The following is a 19910-nucleotide window of genomic DNA, read 5'->3' as shown; positions in this document are numbered from 1 at the left end:
CGCCACCCCCCCCCCCCCCCAATCATTGTGGAAGAGTGGTAGCATTTTTGCTTTTTTTCGATCAGGCATGGCATTTTTTATATGCTACAAAATTTCCATTTTCATTTTCCCACATTACATCTTCTCTACTAGTTTCTTTAGTGAATTAATTCAAGATAAAAAATTCTAGGAGTGTGAATTAACAGTAAAGGGAAGTATTTTGAAAGAGATAGTAGGTCAGAGTAATATGCAAAGTATCAAATATATCTTATTTTTAATTAAAGTTTAGTTTATTTATGGATATGTAAAGGGAAAAACTATTTCAGAAAGACAAAGGCTGGAATAAGTAAAAAGCAGATAACTAATATTTTTATATGGTAGCTTGACAGGATTTAAAAATTGGACATAAAGAGAAAGGACACAAAAAATAACATTAAACAATGTTATGTAGCAGATAATCTAAAAAAAAAAAAAGATTTAATATAAGTTAAAAGAAAATGTCGAAAAAATAATGTAATTAGGCTGAATGTTATTTTAACTGAATTCAGTGTTGGATTCATTGAAGTTTTAAGCAAAACTTATAAAGGGTTTTGGTGTCATTTGGATTACATTTTATTTTGTTTAATGTTGAAAAAGAGAATATTAATATCAGTTCATTTATTCTTGATTTACTGAAATTAGAGCCTGAAGTTTTTATTAGAATTTACATTAAGATATATTTAATGTGTGTTAGGATGTACCCATCGCATATGTATGTAAACGATGAATATATACATAAATTATTTATTTTACTTATAATTTGAAGTAGAAATTAGCTAGTTTAGATAAACACCAACTCGCACGCAACCAAATGTTTATGCAGGGTATGTTGTAATTTAATGAGATAAAAAGGTCAACCTTATCTCATTTAAGCAGTAATATTCTATGGCTAATAATTTATGAATTTTGTAAAGTTATAAAAAAAAATATGCATTATTATTATTATTACTATGGTTAACATGTTACTGGTTAAAATATTCATGAACACTGTTCAGTGTTCTTTGATTAGGCACTCCTGTACTGCACAATACTGACTTGTTTAAAAAATTAACATACAAACAAAAGTCAAACCTTTTTCTGACAATGTTTAATCAGTAACTTAGCAAGGATCATGATATTTTAAAACCTATGCTATTAAAATGTGATAGGAGTATATCTTTTAAATAATTTTACTTCATAACTAAAACCTACAGAGGCTCAATTGAAGAATGTAAAACTTTATTAAGAAATCAAGTGAAACAAAAGAAAGCATTAAATAGCTCTGAAGAAAACAGGAAAAACTAGAACCCAAACTCATTTTGTAACCTATATTTTACTGAAAATATGTTTCCTTATTTATTTGGATGCAAGTGAACTCAGAAAATAAAAAGGTAAATGGAATGTGGTCTAGTGATAATCACAGCCCTTTTTCTGTTAACTTTATATTAGGTCCAATAATTTCTAAGGAAGAGATCATGCAGCAGATGATAACTTTGAAACTATAAAGATTACAAATACCTTTTGACTACCCTATCGAGTTCAAAAAGATACATTTCCAATTAAAATCTGCTTTGCAATGATAATTAAGTTACAAGGGTAGTCACTGAAAGTTGCAGAAATAGATTTAAGAGAAGAATGTTTTTCCTATGGCATGTGACCTGCTCCAAAGTGAGTTCTCCATCAAGTTTAGAGATTTTTAACGCCAAATGGAAGAACTTCTGACATAGTATATAAATAAGTTATGACAATTTTTGCAGGCAAATCTGTAACGGGTATCTAGTATATATATATATATATATATAAAAAAAAAAAACATCAAGAATGAATAAAACTTTGTGGAGATCTCAGTATAAGTGTAACAAAGATCTAGGTAAATGTTAGGAAAAAAAAACACTTATAAATTTTCCAAAAATTGGGACTTTATTTTAAATGGCTTTGCTATATAGCCTACAATTACAGATAAACGCATGAAATTTGGAAGAGTAACATGTAGATTGTCGCAGAAGCTACATGTTCTCCTTTCCATATTTCAATAATACTGATTGTTACTACTGAAGATGGTTCCAATGGAACTGAAATGGCTATGTAATTTTATATAAAATAAAGTGCCAATTTTTGGAAAATTTATAAAAGTTTTTTTATTTGTTGTAATAATTGACATCTCAAACTCAAGAAGTTGAACAAATTTTAAATATTAAGAAGTTTCATGAGAAATCTCTTTGTTAGAATCGGTGTTTCAATGGCAAGTATGAATCAAGATTAGTGACAAAATTAGATGATGACAACTAGGGTATTCCAGAAATAGAAGATGATGAACCACGACATATTCTTGTATATAAGGGAAACTAATCAAGTGTAATCAATACAAGCTAAGCCTTTAATTGTTATATCATTAGTGCAGAATATTTTAGATAAAATCTAAAAAGTAAGCATTTCTTATAAACTTTCATAAACCCCAATTACAATGGAATTATTCCTTATACCCCTAAAAAGTTAAATCAAACAATTTAGCAATAAATCAAATAATTAGGACAAGATTTCAAGAATTATTTCTTCAAAATTCTTGTCCTGCATTGTTAATCCAGAAATTTATTTCATCGAGGAATTAATAAGAGTATAACAAGTAAGAAAACATTCTAAACATTTTTTTTTATTTTCAATCACATATTTTACTGTATGTTTCCAAAAATGATAAGATGTATTTTATGTTAATATGTAATTTAAGTTAATTTATTAAAAAACAGTTTACTGAACTTAAAAGTTAATAAAAACTATTGATAGTTCTAGCACTTTAAATTTTCTTTAGACAAGTTATACTCTGACAAAATTATACTAAAAGTGAATTTTTTTAGTGAATTTGTAATTAAGCATCATTGTAGCAGTATAATGATTCAAAAAGGTCTTCACAACTTTAAAAACATAAAAAAATTTATTTAGACAACTCACAAATTCTGTTGGGATCTAACTTCATAGCAAAACACATCAACTTTGAATCGTGTAGTTCACTAGTACCAAATGTGCCAGCAGCACTGTCATCATTGTTGTTAAAAATGGGTGCATAACATGCTTGCTGTGGGTTTTGGTTTCACAATTTGCAGTTAGCAACGTAATTTTCATGGAGAGTATGGTAGAGAGCCTCCTAATAGGCCGTACAATTTACTCTTGGCACTAAACCTTCATTGAGAAAGTTGTTCTGTTAAACACACAAAATTTCCAGGATGCCCACACACCCCTGAAGTTGCTGAGAAACAACTCAAAGAAAGCTTTGCACATAGTCCAAAGAAATCAACTCGACGTGCGTCACAAGAGACTGCCATTCCATAAAAGACTGTTTGCCATGTATTACATAAATGACTGTGATTGAAACCACACAAACTAAGCGTTGTTCAATTAAACATTACAGATTATGACAAAGTTGCTCAATTGCAGTTTTATGCGGAAATGATGGATAGAATTGCAGACAATGATACATTTTTAGTGATGAATCAACATTTCATATCACTAGCAAGGTAAACACCCATAACTGCCTAATATGGTGTAGCGAAAACCCTCATGAAACTTTGCAGCATATTTGTGATAGCACTAAGGTCAACTTTTTTATGCCCTAAGCAAACAAAGACAGTACGTCTCATTATTCTTCCAGAAGGTATAAATTGTATAATTTATCTGGACATGCTTCAAAATTTTCTAATTTCTCAGTTAGATGATGATGAAGAGGATGGACGCCGTTACTATCAGTAAGACAAGGAGGGTACCACCTCATTACTGCCTAGAAGCCCGAGATTTTTTTGATACTTGATTTCCAGTAGATTGGTTGTGAAGGTCCAATTGCATTACCACCCCTTCTCCAGATTTGACCCCGCTAGATTTTTTCTTGTGGGGTTTCATTATCAGGTTTACGTACCACCATTTTCCAGCTGATCTTGTTGAGTTAAGACTTCAAATTAACATTGTAGCTGTACAGGTAATGCCCGATTTGCTGGCTACAGTCTGGAATGAAATTGACTTCAGGTGGGATGTATGTTGCATTACAAATGGAAGCCATATTGAATCAAAGTGAATGTTGGGTGATGAACTATCTGTTTTTCTATGAAATGAGATTTTAACTGAAGCTGTAAGTTATCTCAATTAATTTTTATATGCTTTTAAAGTTGTAAAGTCCTTTTTTAATCACCCAGTATAATAATTATTACTACTTATAATAAAACAATGAAAATATTTACTTACTGCTTGTTTTTATAATACTTATCATTGGTGATTTCATGGTGTGCACCACTTCATCAGATGTAAAAATTAAAATAAATTAAAAATCTAAAGAAAGGAATGTTGTCTCTTTTTGGTTAGGTTGTAAACCTAACCAAAAAAGAGAAATCTTTATTGATAATAAAACATATTGCTATCTATTGGATGAAAATTTAAATTATATGAATTCTACTATTTGCTGAATCAATTCATTATATTAAAATTGTTCATTCATAATATTAATATTATTGTTTTTTATTACATGTATTTTTTCAAGAGATTGTGTTTTTAATTATTATTTATTTCTAATATTTCTGTCTTGAAAATTTTAAAATGTATGTATATTGCACTTTATGTGATGTGCATAATTTGATTTTTGTTTGTTATATTTAAGTGCTTAAGAAAAACTTACAAACACTTTGTAAACACAAAAGTAACTTACCTTAATGTTTTCACTATAGCAATATTTTGACCAAGTTGTTCCATTAATGTATCATGTGATGTCATTGCATGAAAAAAAGCTTCTGATTTCTGAGCAACTTGTTGAGCAATTTGAACTTCTACCATATCGAGGTAATGGGTTAACTGAAAATGAAAATATTAAGTACAATGGATAACAATCATAAAAGATTTAAAATACGTATAAAAAATTTGATGTGACTACATAATTTATGACTTCTTTGTACGCCTATTAAATTACATACACACATTTTTAAAAGTACATATTTTATTTCACTAATAACTTTTGATTTTTTTTCATATTTTATTTTTATTATAATTATTTATTATTAAATTTTTTTTTACAATCAGAGGTTAAATCAATAATGCAGACATCACATTGAACCACACAATGGATTCCGGGATGGTCAAAATGGATATTTCCAATGAAATCAGAAAACCAAAATTTTTCATGATCACAATACTTCCTTTAACTCGTACAAGGGAGTAAAAAGAAATCAAAATATAATAAATGAAATAAAGCAATATTTCTTTAGAAAGCAATATTCCACTCAGACAATATTTAACATGTTTCTCTCCAACGGGGACCTGGCTAACAGTCTATAGTACAACTGGATTCTTCTGTATGAGAATCTTGAGGTTGGGCAAGCTTGTTCTCAGATGGCTCTTCAACATTTCGAGGGAAAGAAACTTGTTTGGAGCATATACTTAAGATGGTCATTATGCAAAATCATTAATTAGTAAAAGTTACCTCATAAGGAACTGTGGGCAGGGTCTGCATTTGCCGCTTGGGGAAAACCTTGAGTTGTAATTACTTCTACGTATTTTTTTTTCAATTTCAAGTTACTGATTTTAATTTTTTTATTTTTTAAGTTATTCCTAGGGTGGATTTAATTTTCTGTCCTTGTTAAGTCTGTTGGGGCTTATGATCTCACAACTCTTCAGAGACAAAAGAGTGGGGTTCAACCAGGACGGATACCAGAGGTAACAACTTATCAGACCTTGCCTCTGTACATGACTTGGTCTGCCTGAATACTGGTGACACCCACACTTTCAGGAGAGGAACTTCTGGCTCAGTGGTGGATGTGTCCTTCGCCATCCCGGAACTGTTTGGCAGTATGCAGGGATGGCAAGTATGGAAGGGCTACACCGCTAGTGATCATCAGGCCATTGTCATGACATTCACTGGCAGTGAGCCTGCAACAGCCAAAGAGAAGGCCTCTAAATTGGTGGACTGCCAATAGGAGACATGCAATGGATAACTCCCCAAAATATACTGCGGGAAATGCCACCCACTGGCATACTGGTGAACTAAGAAGATTAGTATAAAACAGAGTGAATGCCTTAGATTAAAAAGACTGATGACAAGGACTTATCAACTCTCTCTAAGGGCTCTTTACACGGTGCAGTACAAGGCAAGCAGGAGACAGATGAATTTCCTCATACGGGATGCCAAAAGAGCTTCCTGGTGGTGGCTGATAGCCGAAGTAGATGCAGACCCGTGGGGGAAACCTTACTAGCTCCTAGTCAGGAGAGTCCTCAGATTTAGAGCACCTGCACAACGGAACAAAAGGGAAGTTGAGAATATCATTGGGTGCGTTTTCCCACATGTGGATGCATTCCTGGAAGATGAAGAGGGTGGAGAGGAGTCTACCCCACCCTTCACTGGGAATGAACTCACTGCTGCAGCATCATGTATGCCTGCAGACAGGCCCCCTGGGCCAAACCTTCTCCAAACCTGGTGACTAAGGTTATAGCAAGGGCTAGATCAAAGGCAATGTTACAGGTATAGTATGCTTGCCTCAAAGAGGTGATATTTCCTGAGATATGTAGACGCAGAGCCAGAGAAGTCTTGATCCTTAAGCCAGGGAAAGATCCCGATATACTGTCATGTTACAGGCTGTTGCCCATGGCAGATGCACTGGCTAAGATTTTTGATTTTTTTTGCATGTTGCAACAGAGGCTCACAAAGGCAATAGAGGAGGCGGGTGGTCTCTCTGAAAGACAATACAGCTTTCACAAGTGGAGGACCTCCCTTGATGCAGTAGCTGCTGTCTGTCAATCGACAGGGAGAATTTTTGGAGTTGAAGGGAATCGACCCAGTGGCAATCTCTGTGTGCTTGTTACCCAAGATGTGCAGAATCTTTTAATAGCATTTTTCACACCGCTATACACAAGGCACTGACGTTTTTCATAGTCCCTGGGAGTCTCAGAAGAATATTCCTATTGATGGGACGTAGGCTGCACTGCGAAGTGGATGATGGGGTGGTAGAACGTGTGGTAGAAAGAGGAGGAGTACCAAAGGGAGGAGTACATTGTCCAATTTACACTGGCAGATACAACATAACAGATGATATCAAGACCATTAATGAATGGTTGTGATTATATTTACTAACAACTTACTTTTCAAGTAATATAAATAACACTGGAAAAAAATAAACAATTATCATACAGTAATAGTAAAAAATTATTTTTTGCTCGAATTATAAATTTTTTTATAAAATATAAATACTAATCAAATTAATCAAAAAAAAATTATGACCTACTATTATTATCTATAAAAAATTCATATTAAAAAGAAGGAAAAATTTACAAACTGTATACAGAGTTACGCACAAAAGTGAAGTATCACATTTTGTAACAATATCATGATCTCTATGTGACTAATGCTTACTAGAAGGATATGAAATGTTCTGATGTCTTTATTTGTAGTCAGGAAGTCAATACTCCTACGTATTAAAAAAAACAAACTATTGACTAATAATACCTTATGTAAATACAGAACTGCTATAGTTTTAGGCATGAAAATGAAATAACACATGTATCAATGTGAGACAAGAAAACCATATAGAGAAACAGATATATCAGCTAATACACTAATAAACAGATTATAAACGGATATAATAAATAATAATAAACAGATATATCAAATAAAAAATCAGCTAATTACACACTGTGTCTGACTGTAATTGGTTTACCACACATAACAACATTCCATAATTAACATTAAAAATTAAATTTTTTTTTATTTTGGTGTTTCTTTTACCTTTTTTTTTTGTTGTAAATTACTATTCTATATATTCTGAATAATTTTTTGATAGCAAAAATTAACATATAGTTTTAGAGCCTCATGTAAGTTATAACAATGAATACAAAAAATAGTAAAAAAGAAGATATTTTTAACTAACAGTTTTTGATTCTTTTAAAAATAAAAATGTGGAAAATTTTACAGTATTTCAAGTACATAAAAAAATGTTCTAAAGTAACAAATTAAATTTTAGAAAAATCTTTGAATTAAAAAAATTTGTTTAAAATATTAAACATAAAAATTTATACCTAATCTTACTAAGCCCCATACAGTATGCCACATACATTATGCATATGTGTACTAAATTTTATAAACCTCAAACATAAAACTTCAGAACTTTTTTCTAATATATACTAATCTTCAAAATTAAAATAACATTCTGAAACTATAAAACATATAAAACTAATTAACATACTATAAAAGCACTTAATTGAAATATTTAGCCTCCTTAATGTACTTAATTACATGCAAATAATTAATTTATTTACCTTTTCTTGAAGAAGTTTAGCTGAACTATTAGGCGAACTGGTGTTAACAATATCTGAACTACTATAATTATTATTATTACTACTATTTTTATTAACACTATTATGAGAAGGAGAAGAAGAAGATGTCGATGAACTATTAGCAGTAGACAAAGATGTTGGTGACGATGATGAAATGGCAGTATGTGGATAAACAGCACTAAAAGTCTCTATAGAACTTAAATTAAAATTCTGCTCTAGAAATATTTTTGGGATTGAACTAACATCAAACTGAAATTTATCTGAAAAAAAAATAAGCAAAAACAAATCACTAATTTAAAACCCTAACCAATTGTTACATTTTAAATTGAAATATACTATTCAATATTACAGAGATAATATGCTGTGTAAAAGGATCAACTCATTTGTTCTTTGTAAATGTTTGCAAATTGTAAATCACGTAATTTTTTTGATCCTGAGTTATATTATTTGTTTCAGCTTATCTTTTTATAAATTGACATACACTTAAAAAAAATAAAAACAAAATTTCAATACATCAATGCTTAATTGTATGCAAAAAATGTTTTTCCTATTAAAATATTATAAATTAACAATGTGAAAACAAAGAAAATACAAGTAAGAAACAGTCACATCACCAGGGAATTTAGATAAATGGAAAACTACAGTTAAAAAAAATTGACAACTGTCAGTAAGTGAGCAGCTATTTAAAAACAGAGTTTAGCTCAAACTAAAGTTCCTGAAACAAAAGCTTTGACTTCACAGCTAAGGTTTATGCAAAATCAACAATTCAATAACTGCATCAAGATAACAAAGATAGTTTTACCAAAAATAGGAGAAAAAGTTATAAATGTAAATTAATACAATGAAAGTCATACTTAAATACAGTTCATTTTTACACAGTCAATTTTATATAAAAGGTGCGCCTATAAAAATAATGATTTATTTCTATCTTTTAGAGAAAGCAACGAGAATTGATAGTGAGCTCTTGGCAGAGACCTTGAACATGTTTTTTTTACCAGAACAAACATCACCACACTCTGTAGCATGCTGCAGAGTGTAATGCATTGCCATGCTGCACCAATTTGATGCCAACTCTGTGAACAAGCATTATTGTAAGGAAATTTTAACAAAGCTGAAAGGTCAGTAAAAATAAACAGAGATGTAGAAAAATGGTTTCATTCTTCATTAAGACAGCATGTCTTTTACATGCTACTTTCTGTGAAGCAGTTTTTGGCTGTCTAACACATTACAAGCCAGATTTGACACCATGTGATTTTTTTCTTTTCCCTAGAGTGAAATCTGTGCTTAAAGGAACACGTTTTGAGTCAACTGATGCAATAAAGAAGAAAATGGCAATGAGTTAAAATAGCTGACAGGAACTGATCCTCCATGTCTTCCACCAGTGAAAAAAAGACTGTGTCAGCAATTAAGTGTGAATGAAGACTCTATTGAAGGATACAAGCATTAGAACTATAATACATATAAATAAAAGTGAATTAAGTCAGTCTCATCATTTAATAGGAAAATCTTTCATGATTATAATTAATATTAGTTTATTACTATACAGAAACAATAATAATCTGCTGCCTTATCCAGATACTATGTTATGAACAATAAAAAAGTTGTTCTAAGCAAACATAATCTCTTTATAGCATTCTTCTACTATATACTAGACTATTTAAGCATAATAAAGTAAAAAACAGAATGGTTTGTAAGTTAATATAAAAAACAAGCCTAGCATCAAAATTCATATATCCTTTTTGAACATAAATAATAAGCTTGTAAAATTAAACACAAAAACATTAATCAGATTAAAACAGCATTACCATTGGAAAAGTAATTAAAGAATTTGGCGTTTCTGAATTTAGGAAGGTTAATATATTAATATTATTAATAATATGACTCAGAAATACCAAAGTTAAATCAAAAAAATATCTTAAGAGTCCTTTAAAATCATGTTTTTTCTATTCCAAATAATTCAGGTTTTAAAAGAATAACTTAACTACTAAATCTAACAAAAATATGAAGAAATTTTCAGTGAAACTTTTCATATTCCAGATATCTAAAATTCCCAATTTTTTTATACAAAAATCTAATATAATATGTTGTACTAGTTACAGTTTATAATAATGTAATTCAGTATTACAAAATTACTGAAATGTAATTATTATTATTATTAAATTACTGATATAGTAATTTTCAATAAAGATTATAACTTTCTATCAAACTGAATACTGAAAATTAAACAAATTAAAAATGAAAAATATTCACTTTGATTAATAGTTAAAATTAGATAATACAAAAGTTTATATTTAATAAGTGTAATAACATACCTATACATTTTCCTACTCTAAGATTTGGAAAATTCTGTAACAGATCAGCATGTGAATGCGGTTTAGGAATAGCAGCATTCAGTTTGGAGTGTTTACGATGTCTCTAAACAAACAGAAAACTTGGAATGTTATTAACATTACATTGAACTAATCAACAAATAAAAAATTATATAAAATATTTAATATAATAATAGGATGCAAGATTGCAATTTCTAACATAAATTCTTTCATTTTACTTAGAAATGGCAAGTCTATTGTATAAGTGCAGACTGTACCTGGGTTAAATTCGACATACAAAACTTCATACTTAGTAAAAGAAATTTCTGATATAAGTAAAATAAACAAATGGTACTTACATTTGAAGCAAGAAATAGTACTAAATTTTTAAATTAGTATTTAGAAGTAGTATTTAATTTCCATTCCGAGAGCCACCTAGTGAGTAACGCATGAACTACATGCTAATTTGGCAATGCTGACTTGTCATAAACAGTACGAAACACACGGGGTATGGCATCATTCAGTCTAAATCTGTATGTGTCTGGAGAAGTAATGTGTGATTTGACTTACAGAAAAACTTATGTCTGATGGTAAAAAATGTACTCTTGTTGCAAAACAGAAAGTCCCATCTTGGAAAACAAGCACAATTTGCAAGGAACTGAAATTGTAAATTATAAAAATGGGCTGATAGCAAAATTGTAATACTTTCTTGGCATTGGTTATTTATTATAGTTATACGGAGTGTTCTTGGACATATTTGCCTAACATCAGGAAATATTCATGAGACCAAAATGAGTAAAAAAAGTTCATATCAATATAAGTCCTATTTTGTTTTTTTTCGTCTGGATGCCATTTTGATATTTTCTACAAAAAATTATTTCTCAGGAACGGATAAAACTACTTTAATTAAATTTAGCAAATCTAAGAATAGTGTGTTAATCTAGAAAGTAAAAAATTTTGAAAACATCACCTTCAAAATCTTTGTAATTATTTCTTTAATTAAATTTTTATTTACTATAAAATTTAATCAGCATTTTGTTTTGAACAAAATGACACTTATTTGTAAAAATTTGTTGACAATTGAGTAATTACAGACAATGAACCTGACAGTATGCTTGCGCACCAAAATGCAAAGTGATAATTTTTATTAATTTATTATGATTATCTATTATTAATAATTTTTATTACATTTAGTAGAGGAAATAAAAACAGACAAAAAAATTATCAGCTTACTATGTTAAATGGAACAAACAAAAGAAAATCCACTAAAAAATGTATAACAAATAAAAAACGTTACCTAATTCTTTTTTTGAGGAATGGAGGTGAATTTTGATGAAATTTTATTGTAATATTATTACTAAAAATCTATTATATAAAATTATAACATTATTAAAAGTTTAAATAGACCAACATTTTTGAAAAAAAAAAAAAATCAATATTTTTAGACTTTGGCTCTCCACCCCCAATATTGCTCCCAAAGTATTTTTTTTTTTGGGGTCACTTGCAATACTACTGCATCTAGGAAGACATTAAAAAAATTCAGTAAAAAATATGCAATAAATAAAAAGTTAGTGTTTTTTTTGAGTTTTGGAGAAGTTGGAATTTTGAAGCAATTTTTTTTTTTTAAATGGTAAGATAAACATGCACATATGTATTGAACTTAATATAATGTGGGGGTTATGTTTAAAATGTTTTCAGGAAATTGATCTCCAAAAACCCCCAGGAGATAGATCTCAAAATTTGAACGATTGCCACATATACACGAGTGTCTGAAAAAAATTTCATCAAAGTTGGTTTAACCAGCGATTCAAATACGCCAACACACATACATATGAACATTTCTTGTTTTTTGGGGTTCCTGTGTCATGAAATGTTGAGAAATGCAAAAACACCTATACCCCATTTTTTGACCGATTACCATACTTTTCTTTTTGCAGGATAGCTCTAGAGCTAGGAAAATAAAAATGTGAAGATGTCCAGAGATTATCTTCTACAAAATATGAACTTGGGCTTGCAGTATACACAGTGAATACAATAGTGAAAGGTGCTGCCTGTATCACAGAGCATATACAAGGGACAGTCGGTATGAAGTTGACAATGATAATGAAGAGACATGAGGGTGTTATTATGGAGATGGAAAAGCTGCTTCTTTTTACAAAGAAGATAATTACATTATGGATGAAAGTTCACATCCAGAAGTGTGTGCCTCTTAAACTAATAGTTGTACAGTTTAAGGAAAAAGATTTGTTCAAAGATCTGAAGAGAACATATCCTGACGAAACACAAACATTTTCAGAGAGCAATGGCTGGTTTGCCTGCTTCAAAAAGCGAACAAGTTTTTATCATTTACAAGTGTATGGAGAAGCTACAAGTGGCAATACAGTAGCAGCAGAAAACCTTTCCATTGAATTTTGAAGCAATTATAGAAGAAAATCCATATGTCTCAACAAGTGTTTAATGAGGATGAAACTGGCCTGTACTATCACAAAATACCTTCTCACTCTTACATTCTTTAGAAGACAAAACAATATCTGTCCACAAAGTATCTAAAAACAGTGACGTGTTTGCTTAGGGGTTAAAGCAGCTGGTTTTTGTTAGTTCAAACCAATGTTAAGCCACCAATCTGAAAATCCATGAGCACTAAAAGGAGTCAGCAAGGAACAATGTTTCCAGTTAATTATTGATCCACAAAAAATTGTGGATCACTCTAGTTTGGATCACTCTGTTTGAAGAATGGTTTATGAATTCTTTGATAACAGAAGTGCAAAAAGTGCAACATCCTTGAAAAAGGCATCTCTTTTTAGATATTGCTTCTTCTGAAGCAAGCTTTCCATCTGGAAGATTTTCATCCTAATGTAAATCTTCCCCAATAAGATTACATTTTTACAACCTGTGGATCAGGGTGAAAAACCAAACTTCACGGCAAACTATTTACATAGAACATCTATGCAGACAATTTAAGCACTGGATGCTCTTTAGATTCCTTTATACTTAGGACTCCAACATCATTCTTCAAGATTTCTGGAATTCATTTAATATTTAATGTAATTAAGATCATTAGAAAAGCATGGAAATACAACCTTTCTATCCTTTTTATAACTTTTTTGTATATCTACATGTATGAAATATAACGGAAAGTGTGTAATTTGCTCCATATTTCAGACATTTCCAAACAGATAACACATTTCAGGAAGTGAGCAAAGAAATAGTGGATTTATCTAAACAACTAGAAATGGAATTGGTTGAACATGATGTAGAGGAACTCATTGAATTACATTATAACATATTATGGAATACTGGTTTAATGAAGCTGGAAGCTGCAAAAATTGCTAAAAAAAAGCAAAAAATCTGAGCTAGAAGAAGAGTTAAAAGAGATTTGTTATGAATGAAATGTATGGTGATTGCATTTTGGGATTTGAGTTCATGTTTGAGACGGTTTGAGAAAATGGATCTGAACTCGTCGCGTTTCCTTAAGATGCAAAGAATGGTTGAAGATTCCTTTGCATGTTACAAAGAACTATATGCAGAGAAAAAGAGAACAGCAGTTCAAATACCACTAGATCTTTTTTTAAAAAGATCAACCAGCCTAGCAATAGTCTTCATGTTGACAACATAGTGCTTACTTCACGTGAGTCACTTCCTTCAACATCGCTGATGCTGCATTTGAAAAGTTGGACATAGATGATCCTAGTAATGAGGTAATTAATTATTGTTGAACTATTATTAATTAGTTAATTTTTTACCATCGGTGTTGTATGAATATGAGGTTCTGTACCTTATTGGTAAAGGAGGATTATGTAATTGAGTTTTGTATTGCAGTATCTTTTCATAATTGAGTATTTTTTCGTACCTTTTCATACAAGTTTACAAAAGACCTTAGGTTATGATAAAAATCTGACTTACATAAATTTTGACTTCCACAAAGAGTCCTGGAACAATATATTTATGTAAGTCAAAAACTGTCTGTAGATACCTTGTTTGGTGTATGATATGTATGATAAATCTCATTGATATTTTTAATACAATGATTTATCTAACAACACTTTTTGAGAAGACCTTTAATAAATCAACTTTTATAATTATAGCTATCACTCAACTTACATAATTCATAATACTAAGATCATATAAATACAAAATTTAAAGTATATTCTGTGCTGTAAACAGGAAGTGCCATAATGCATATTAAACAAACTATTTACATGACTTATTAGAATCCCTTTTCTGGGCTTATCAATATGTTGACTTATGGGGATTTCTTAACATAAGATTGCTCTGCTGACAACAGTGTTCAGTGTTCACACAACTGGTTATTTCTCTTTATTTTGTCTGGGCCACAACATCGATTACACAACATTTTTTCAGTGACATGGACGGTAGACGGTAATTTCACAGGAATAAACTCACCAAAATATTTTTCTTTAAATTGTTCATGAATGAAGTTGAAAGGTGACTTGATAAAAATACTGGTGCACAATGGAAACACATCATTCTCTTGAATACAGTATCTGTTAGTGGTAGACAAAAACATATTACAGTGAACTGTTAAATTTCAGTGTTCTTTGGTGGATATTTTTATATCATTGCACCCAACAGATTTTTAAAAAATAAGTTTTACTCGCTCCATCTGATATTAACAGAAAAAATCACTTTAAAAAAGACCTATGTGTGTATAAAGTGAATTCAGAAATTTTACCATCGACACAATTTTTAAAATAAAGATTAATGATATATATTTTTTAATCATGATTCAAGCAATAAAAATTACATCTCAAAGAATACAATTTTAATCTAAAATGGTTGCCAGAATAAATAACACAATACTTATGATAAAAACAGTAATAAAGCAAAGAAAAGAAAATCAATGTAAATTACATAGGCATTAATAATACTTACTTTAGCTATCTTCCTAAGGTAACCTTGAAAATGTTGCAATGTGATATTAGGAAGGTAACTTGGACCAGGAATATTTGTAACTTCAACAAAACTATCACCCCACATCTTGGTGAAAAAATCTTTCTGAAAGCAAACATTGAAAAAAATTTGTATTACTATAATGTATACAAAAAATTTAATAAAATACTCATTTATAAAAATAGTTTTATAAATCTCTGATAAATTTTTAAGGGCAAAATACCAGGCTAACATCAGATTATTGTCTGAAAATTGCAAATATAACAAAATGCTGTTAAATTAAGAATCAATTTTACAATTCTGAAGAAAATATACAAAAATAATAGCTGTTAAAATTATAAGAAGGTTTTTTAAGTAGAAGCAAGCAAGCAGTAAGAAAATTGAATTTCTACAGGTAAACAAACAGAAATATATATTAAACCAAGATAATTAAAAATATACATGAACCAGAAGAATAACAAAACAGAATAACAATATTAATAATAATGTGGAAACATAAATTGAAATATAAAATTAATAAATTTAAATTTACAAAAAATGCTAATTAAAAAATTCTGAACTAATAGTTTTGAAAATACTAGACCTCATTTATTTTTAAATTGAAACTCTCAAGAATTCTAAACTTTTATACAGAAATTGAGCTCTCTGAGGAAATTGAATTTATAAAGTGGCGAAGTGGTAGTGTCTCGGCCTTTCATCCAGAGGTCCTGGGTTTGAATACTGGTCAGTCATGGCATTTTTCATATGCTACAAACAAAATTCCACTTCCATATCCCATGCACAAGCTTCAAGCTTATGTGATGAAAAAAAAAGTGGAATTGTCCAATGTATCAGACTGTGTAAGGTTTAAACTAGTGTCAAAAAAAATCTGATGTGGACACCACATAACTTATACACCTATTAAATTACATATACACATTTTTTTAAAAAGAAAAGTACATAAAATTATTTTTTCATTAATAACTTTTGACATTTTTTCATATTTTTTATTATTATTATTGAATATTGAATTATTATTTACCGTAAAACTTTTTTACAATCAAAGGTTAATAACTATTAATAAATCAATATATTTAAATTGAAAAAAAGGGTAAAAAAAAAGATGAAGTCTGATTCAGACCAATGTGCTTTCTCCTTTTAAGATCCAAATATTTCATTAATTAAAATTTCATTTGGCTATAACTCTGGAACCAATGAAAATAAGTACCACTTATGATTTATCATTGAAAAGCTTACAATAACCAATGGGGGCTTATTACTGCAATTAAGAAAAAGTTAAAAATCCAAATTTTTTTTGGATTTTGAGCTTTTTTGGACACTTTTGGTCCAGTCGATTACAATCAAACAGGGAGATGCATAACTAGATGTTACAACAGTCTTAAATCCAAAATGTCAACATCCTACCGCTAATCGTTTTTCAGTAGTACGAGAAACATACATACATGCAGATGTCACCCCAAAACTAGTCAAAATGGATTCAGGGATGGTCAAACTGGATATTTCCTTTGAAATCTGAAAATCAAAATTTTTCGCGATCACAATACTTCCTTTACTTTTTACAAGGAAGTAATAACATTAGTACTGTATTTAATAAGTTAATGCTTTATTATTTTTTTAATTCATCACTACAGAATTTACCTCTCATCATAAAAAAAAAAAATGTAGAGATAATTTGGATGCCAGTGTGCTGTCAGTATGAATAAATGGTAAAATCAAATTGTTCTATATACTTTTTCTTTAGTATGTACGCAGTATCAGTATGTTATTGTTTCACTAAATATAAATTATAAATGATTTGCGTTACTACTGTGAAGTTAAAATTTAAAATACTTATATCCATGTATTTTATTACATTCCCATTTTTAAATGTAAATCATATTTTATTATTCTGTTTGTTAAATAAAAAAAATATGTTCAGTAAAAATAATATGTATGTAGTAGGTCTATTCATGATTTTATGATGTAAACCATTGGCACTGTTAAATATACATAAAACGATGTGAACAATTACATGTCATGGATGGGATTGGCATGCTGAACTGAAAGGGTGTCCTGTACTTAAATAAATATTCACTGTCGCATTAACATTATTTAAAATAATACCAATTGTCTTTTACACGTTATATTCAAAATAAAACATGAATCAAAGTAATAATGTAAGATTAAGATGTCGGATAAAGGAGAAAACAACTGAGAATAAAATAATTTTTGACATAAGTAGTAGTTTTTAAGAATGAAAATATGACTATTTCCAGTGAAATCATTTTTTGTCGTTAATAAGATAAGAACCAAAAGTATAATAATTCATAAAATCAGTTGCTTTAATAAATTCCCTAAATATAACAACTAATACTAGAAGGTGTTTAAAGTCATTTGTATTTGATCATGTTCAATTGAAAATATTTTAAATAATAGATAGTAGTTTTATCTGGAATAACCAAATTAAATATAGAGCACACATCATAATTACTATGCATCCATTAGTTTATAACCCATTTCTTTTACTTACTGTCAGTCCTGTATTTTTACAAAAATGGCAAAAGCAATTTCTTAACTGACAATATAATATTGTATTTTCATACTGGTTTTAACAATTTGCATCTACGAAAAAGAGTATTTAACTGAGAAGACCAATAATTTATTCTTTGCTGTTTATTACAAGACATAAATAAATTAGATTTATGAATCTTTACTTTCTCTGAAGGATTACACAAAATTTTTAGACCATGAATTGAATACAACTATTCTAAATTACAATTAATTAAAAAATAAGGTATTAAAAATTTAATTTGAAAGTAAAATGTAATTAACAAAATCAAATTAAAAAAATAATAATGAAGTAAACATTAAGATACAACACAAGTTTGCAGGATTTTCTTATTTATGTAATAGGCATCACAAAGGATGTAAAAAATAAAAAAAAATCAAAAGCAGATTGGCATGACAAATGAGAGTTTTTATAGATAAAATTAATTTTTTTGTAAATATATTTTCTGGAATTATAAAGAAATTCGTAAAAATGTTTTTAGGGTGTTTAGAGATTTATTGTGGTTAAACAAACCATAGAAAAGTCTGGAAAAAGCCCAGAAAATTAGATTCTTTTAAAATACAAAATATAAAAGAATGTTAAAAATTAAGTTCTTCAAGAGAGTGTGAAATGAATAAGTTTACAGATGAATGGAAGATTCTGCCTGTGGTAGAATCTTGTAATTTGGCTTTATTTAATTTTTGGGTATTAAACAAATCTAAAGAGTGAAAACTGTACAATATATAACACAAACAACTGATGACAAAGGATATAGGAGATAAGGTAACATAAAATGATTAGCAAAGAATAGAAAGTTATAAGTTGCATCAAACCAGTCAAGCAATTGATACCAAAGAAAAATTCTATACTGAAAATATACACTGTTCTATTTAGTTAAACAAATTTTTTAAAAAGCACCTGTTTTCCTTTTGTTGGATCATTGAGAACAGCCGGTAAGTTCTGTGATGCTGAAAATATGGTCCATTTTTCACTACCATCTGAGCTTTGGGCTCGGGAATGGTTCGATGCCATAGATGCTGAAGAGACTTTTCTAGCTTTGTTGTTAGGGCCTGAAAAAGCGTGATGCTTGTAAACATGCTGTTCATAATCTGCATCGCTTACACCTTCCACTGGTAACGTGCAACAAACTTTATTATCACCGTATCGACAAACAAATGAACCACCTTCTTGGGTACAATGCTTTTGTCGCAAATGTCTGAAATAAGAAAAAAAAATCCCATAAAATTCAACTTTTAAAACTAACAATGTATATAAATAAAACAGAATTCATTAATAACTTCAAAAAGACCAGTTCAGATAAACCCATTAACAATTTTAAACAAATATTGTTTAAAAGTTTCAATAATTTACTATAATAATTTACAATAATTTACTATAACAAAATAAAGCAAAATTTTCAAATTTAATTTACTTTTGTATTTCTTTTATTCTTTCAAGATAAATAACATTGATGAAATAAAATTCAAGGTTTGATCACAAACTACACCAATCCATCAAATGAAGTTTTGTAAATTTTTTTTTATACATTAAAATAATGTATAAACAAATTCTATTATAATCCTTAAACATATATATGTAGTAAAAGAAATCAACTGATTTAAAATTAATGAAATAAAATAACTTGTTATGTGTCTGGTTATTTTTACAAGCAATATGCAAAATTCTGTTAAATAAATAAAAATAGAATTACACAAGTCATAAAATTAAAACAAAAATTACATTTAAACAAACATATAAACTATGTATGATAAACAAAATATGACTATATATATATATAAATATATATAGTCATTTAGTCATAAATATATAAATTATTTAAATAAGACAGTATTCAAGGTAACTAAAAATCT

The 19910-nt window shown here is 29.2% G+C and overlaps 1 protein-coding gene across 4 annotated transcripts in view; it reads right to left on the bottom strand.

Annotated features, from left to right (window-relative positions):
* scat (VPS54 subunit of GARP complex scat) overlaps positions 1-19910 on the bottom strand; it is a 126091-nt gene that overhangs the window by 58565 nt on the left and 47616 nt on the right. For all 4 annotated transcript variants that reach the window (XM_075368233.1, XM_075368232.1, XM_075368235.1 and 1 more), the window contains exons 2-6: positions 18958-19255; positions 15495-15617; positions 10605-10707; positions 8275-8552; positions 4682-4824 (exon numbers count right to left, since the gene is read on the bottom strand). In XM_075368233.1, coding sequence (XP_075224348.1) covers positions 4682-4824; positions 8275-8552; positions 10605-10707; positions 15495-15617; positions 18958-19255 — 945 coding nt within the window. The remainder of the gene's footprint in view (positions 1-4681; positions 4825-8274; positions 8553-10604; positions 10708-15494; positions 15618-18957; positions 19256-19910) is intronic.

The sequence above is a fragment of the Lycorma delicatula genome, chromosome 6, assembly GCF_047948215.1.
Source record: "Lycorma delicatula isolate Av1 chromosome 6, ASM4794821v1, whole genome shotgun sequence".
Lineage (NCBI taxonomy): Eukaryota > Metazoa > Arthropoda > Insecta > Hemiptera > Fulgoridae > Lycorma > Lycorma delicatula.
Note: the sequence above shows the minus strand (reverse complement) of the source record. Positions and strands in the feature narration are given on the sequence as shown.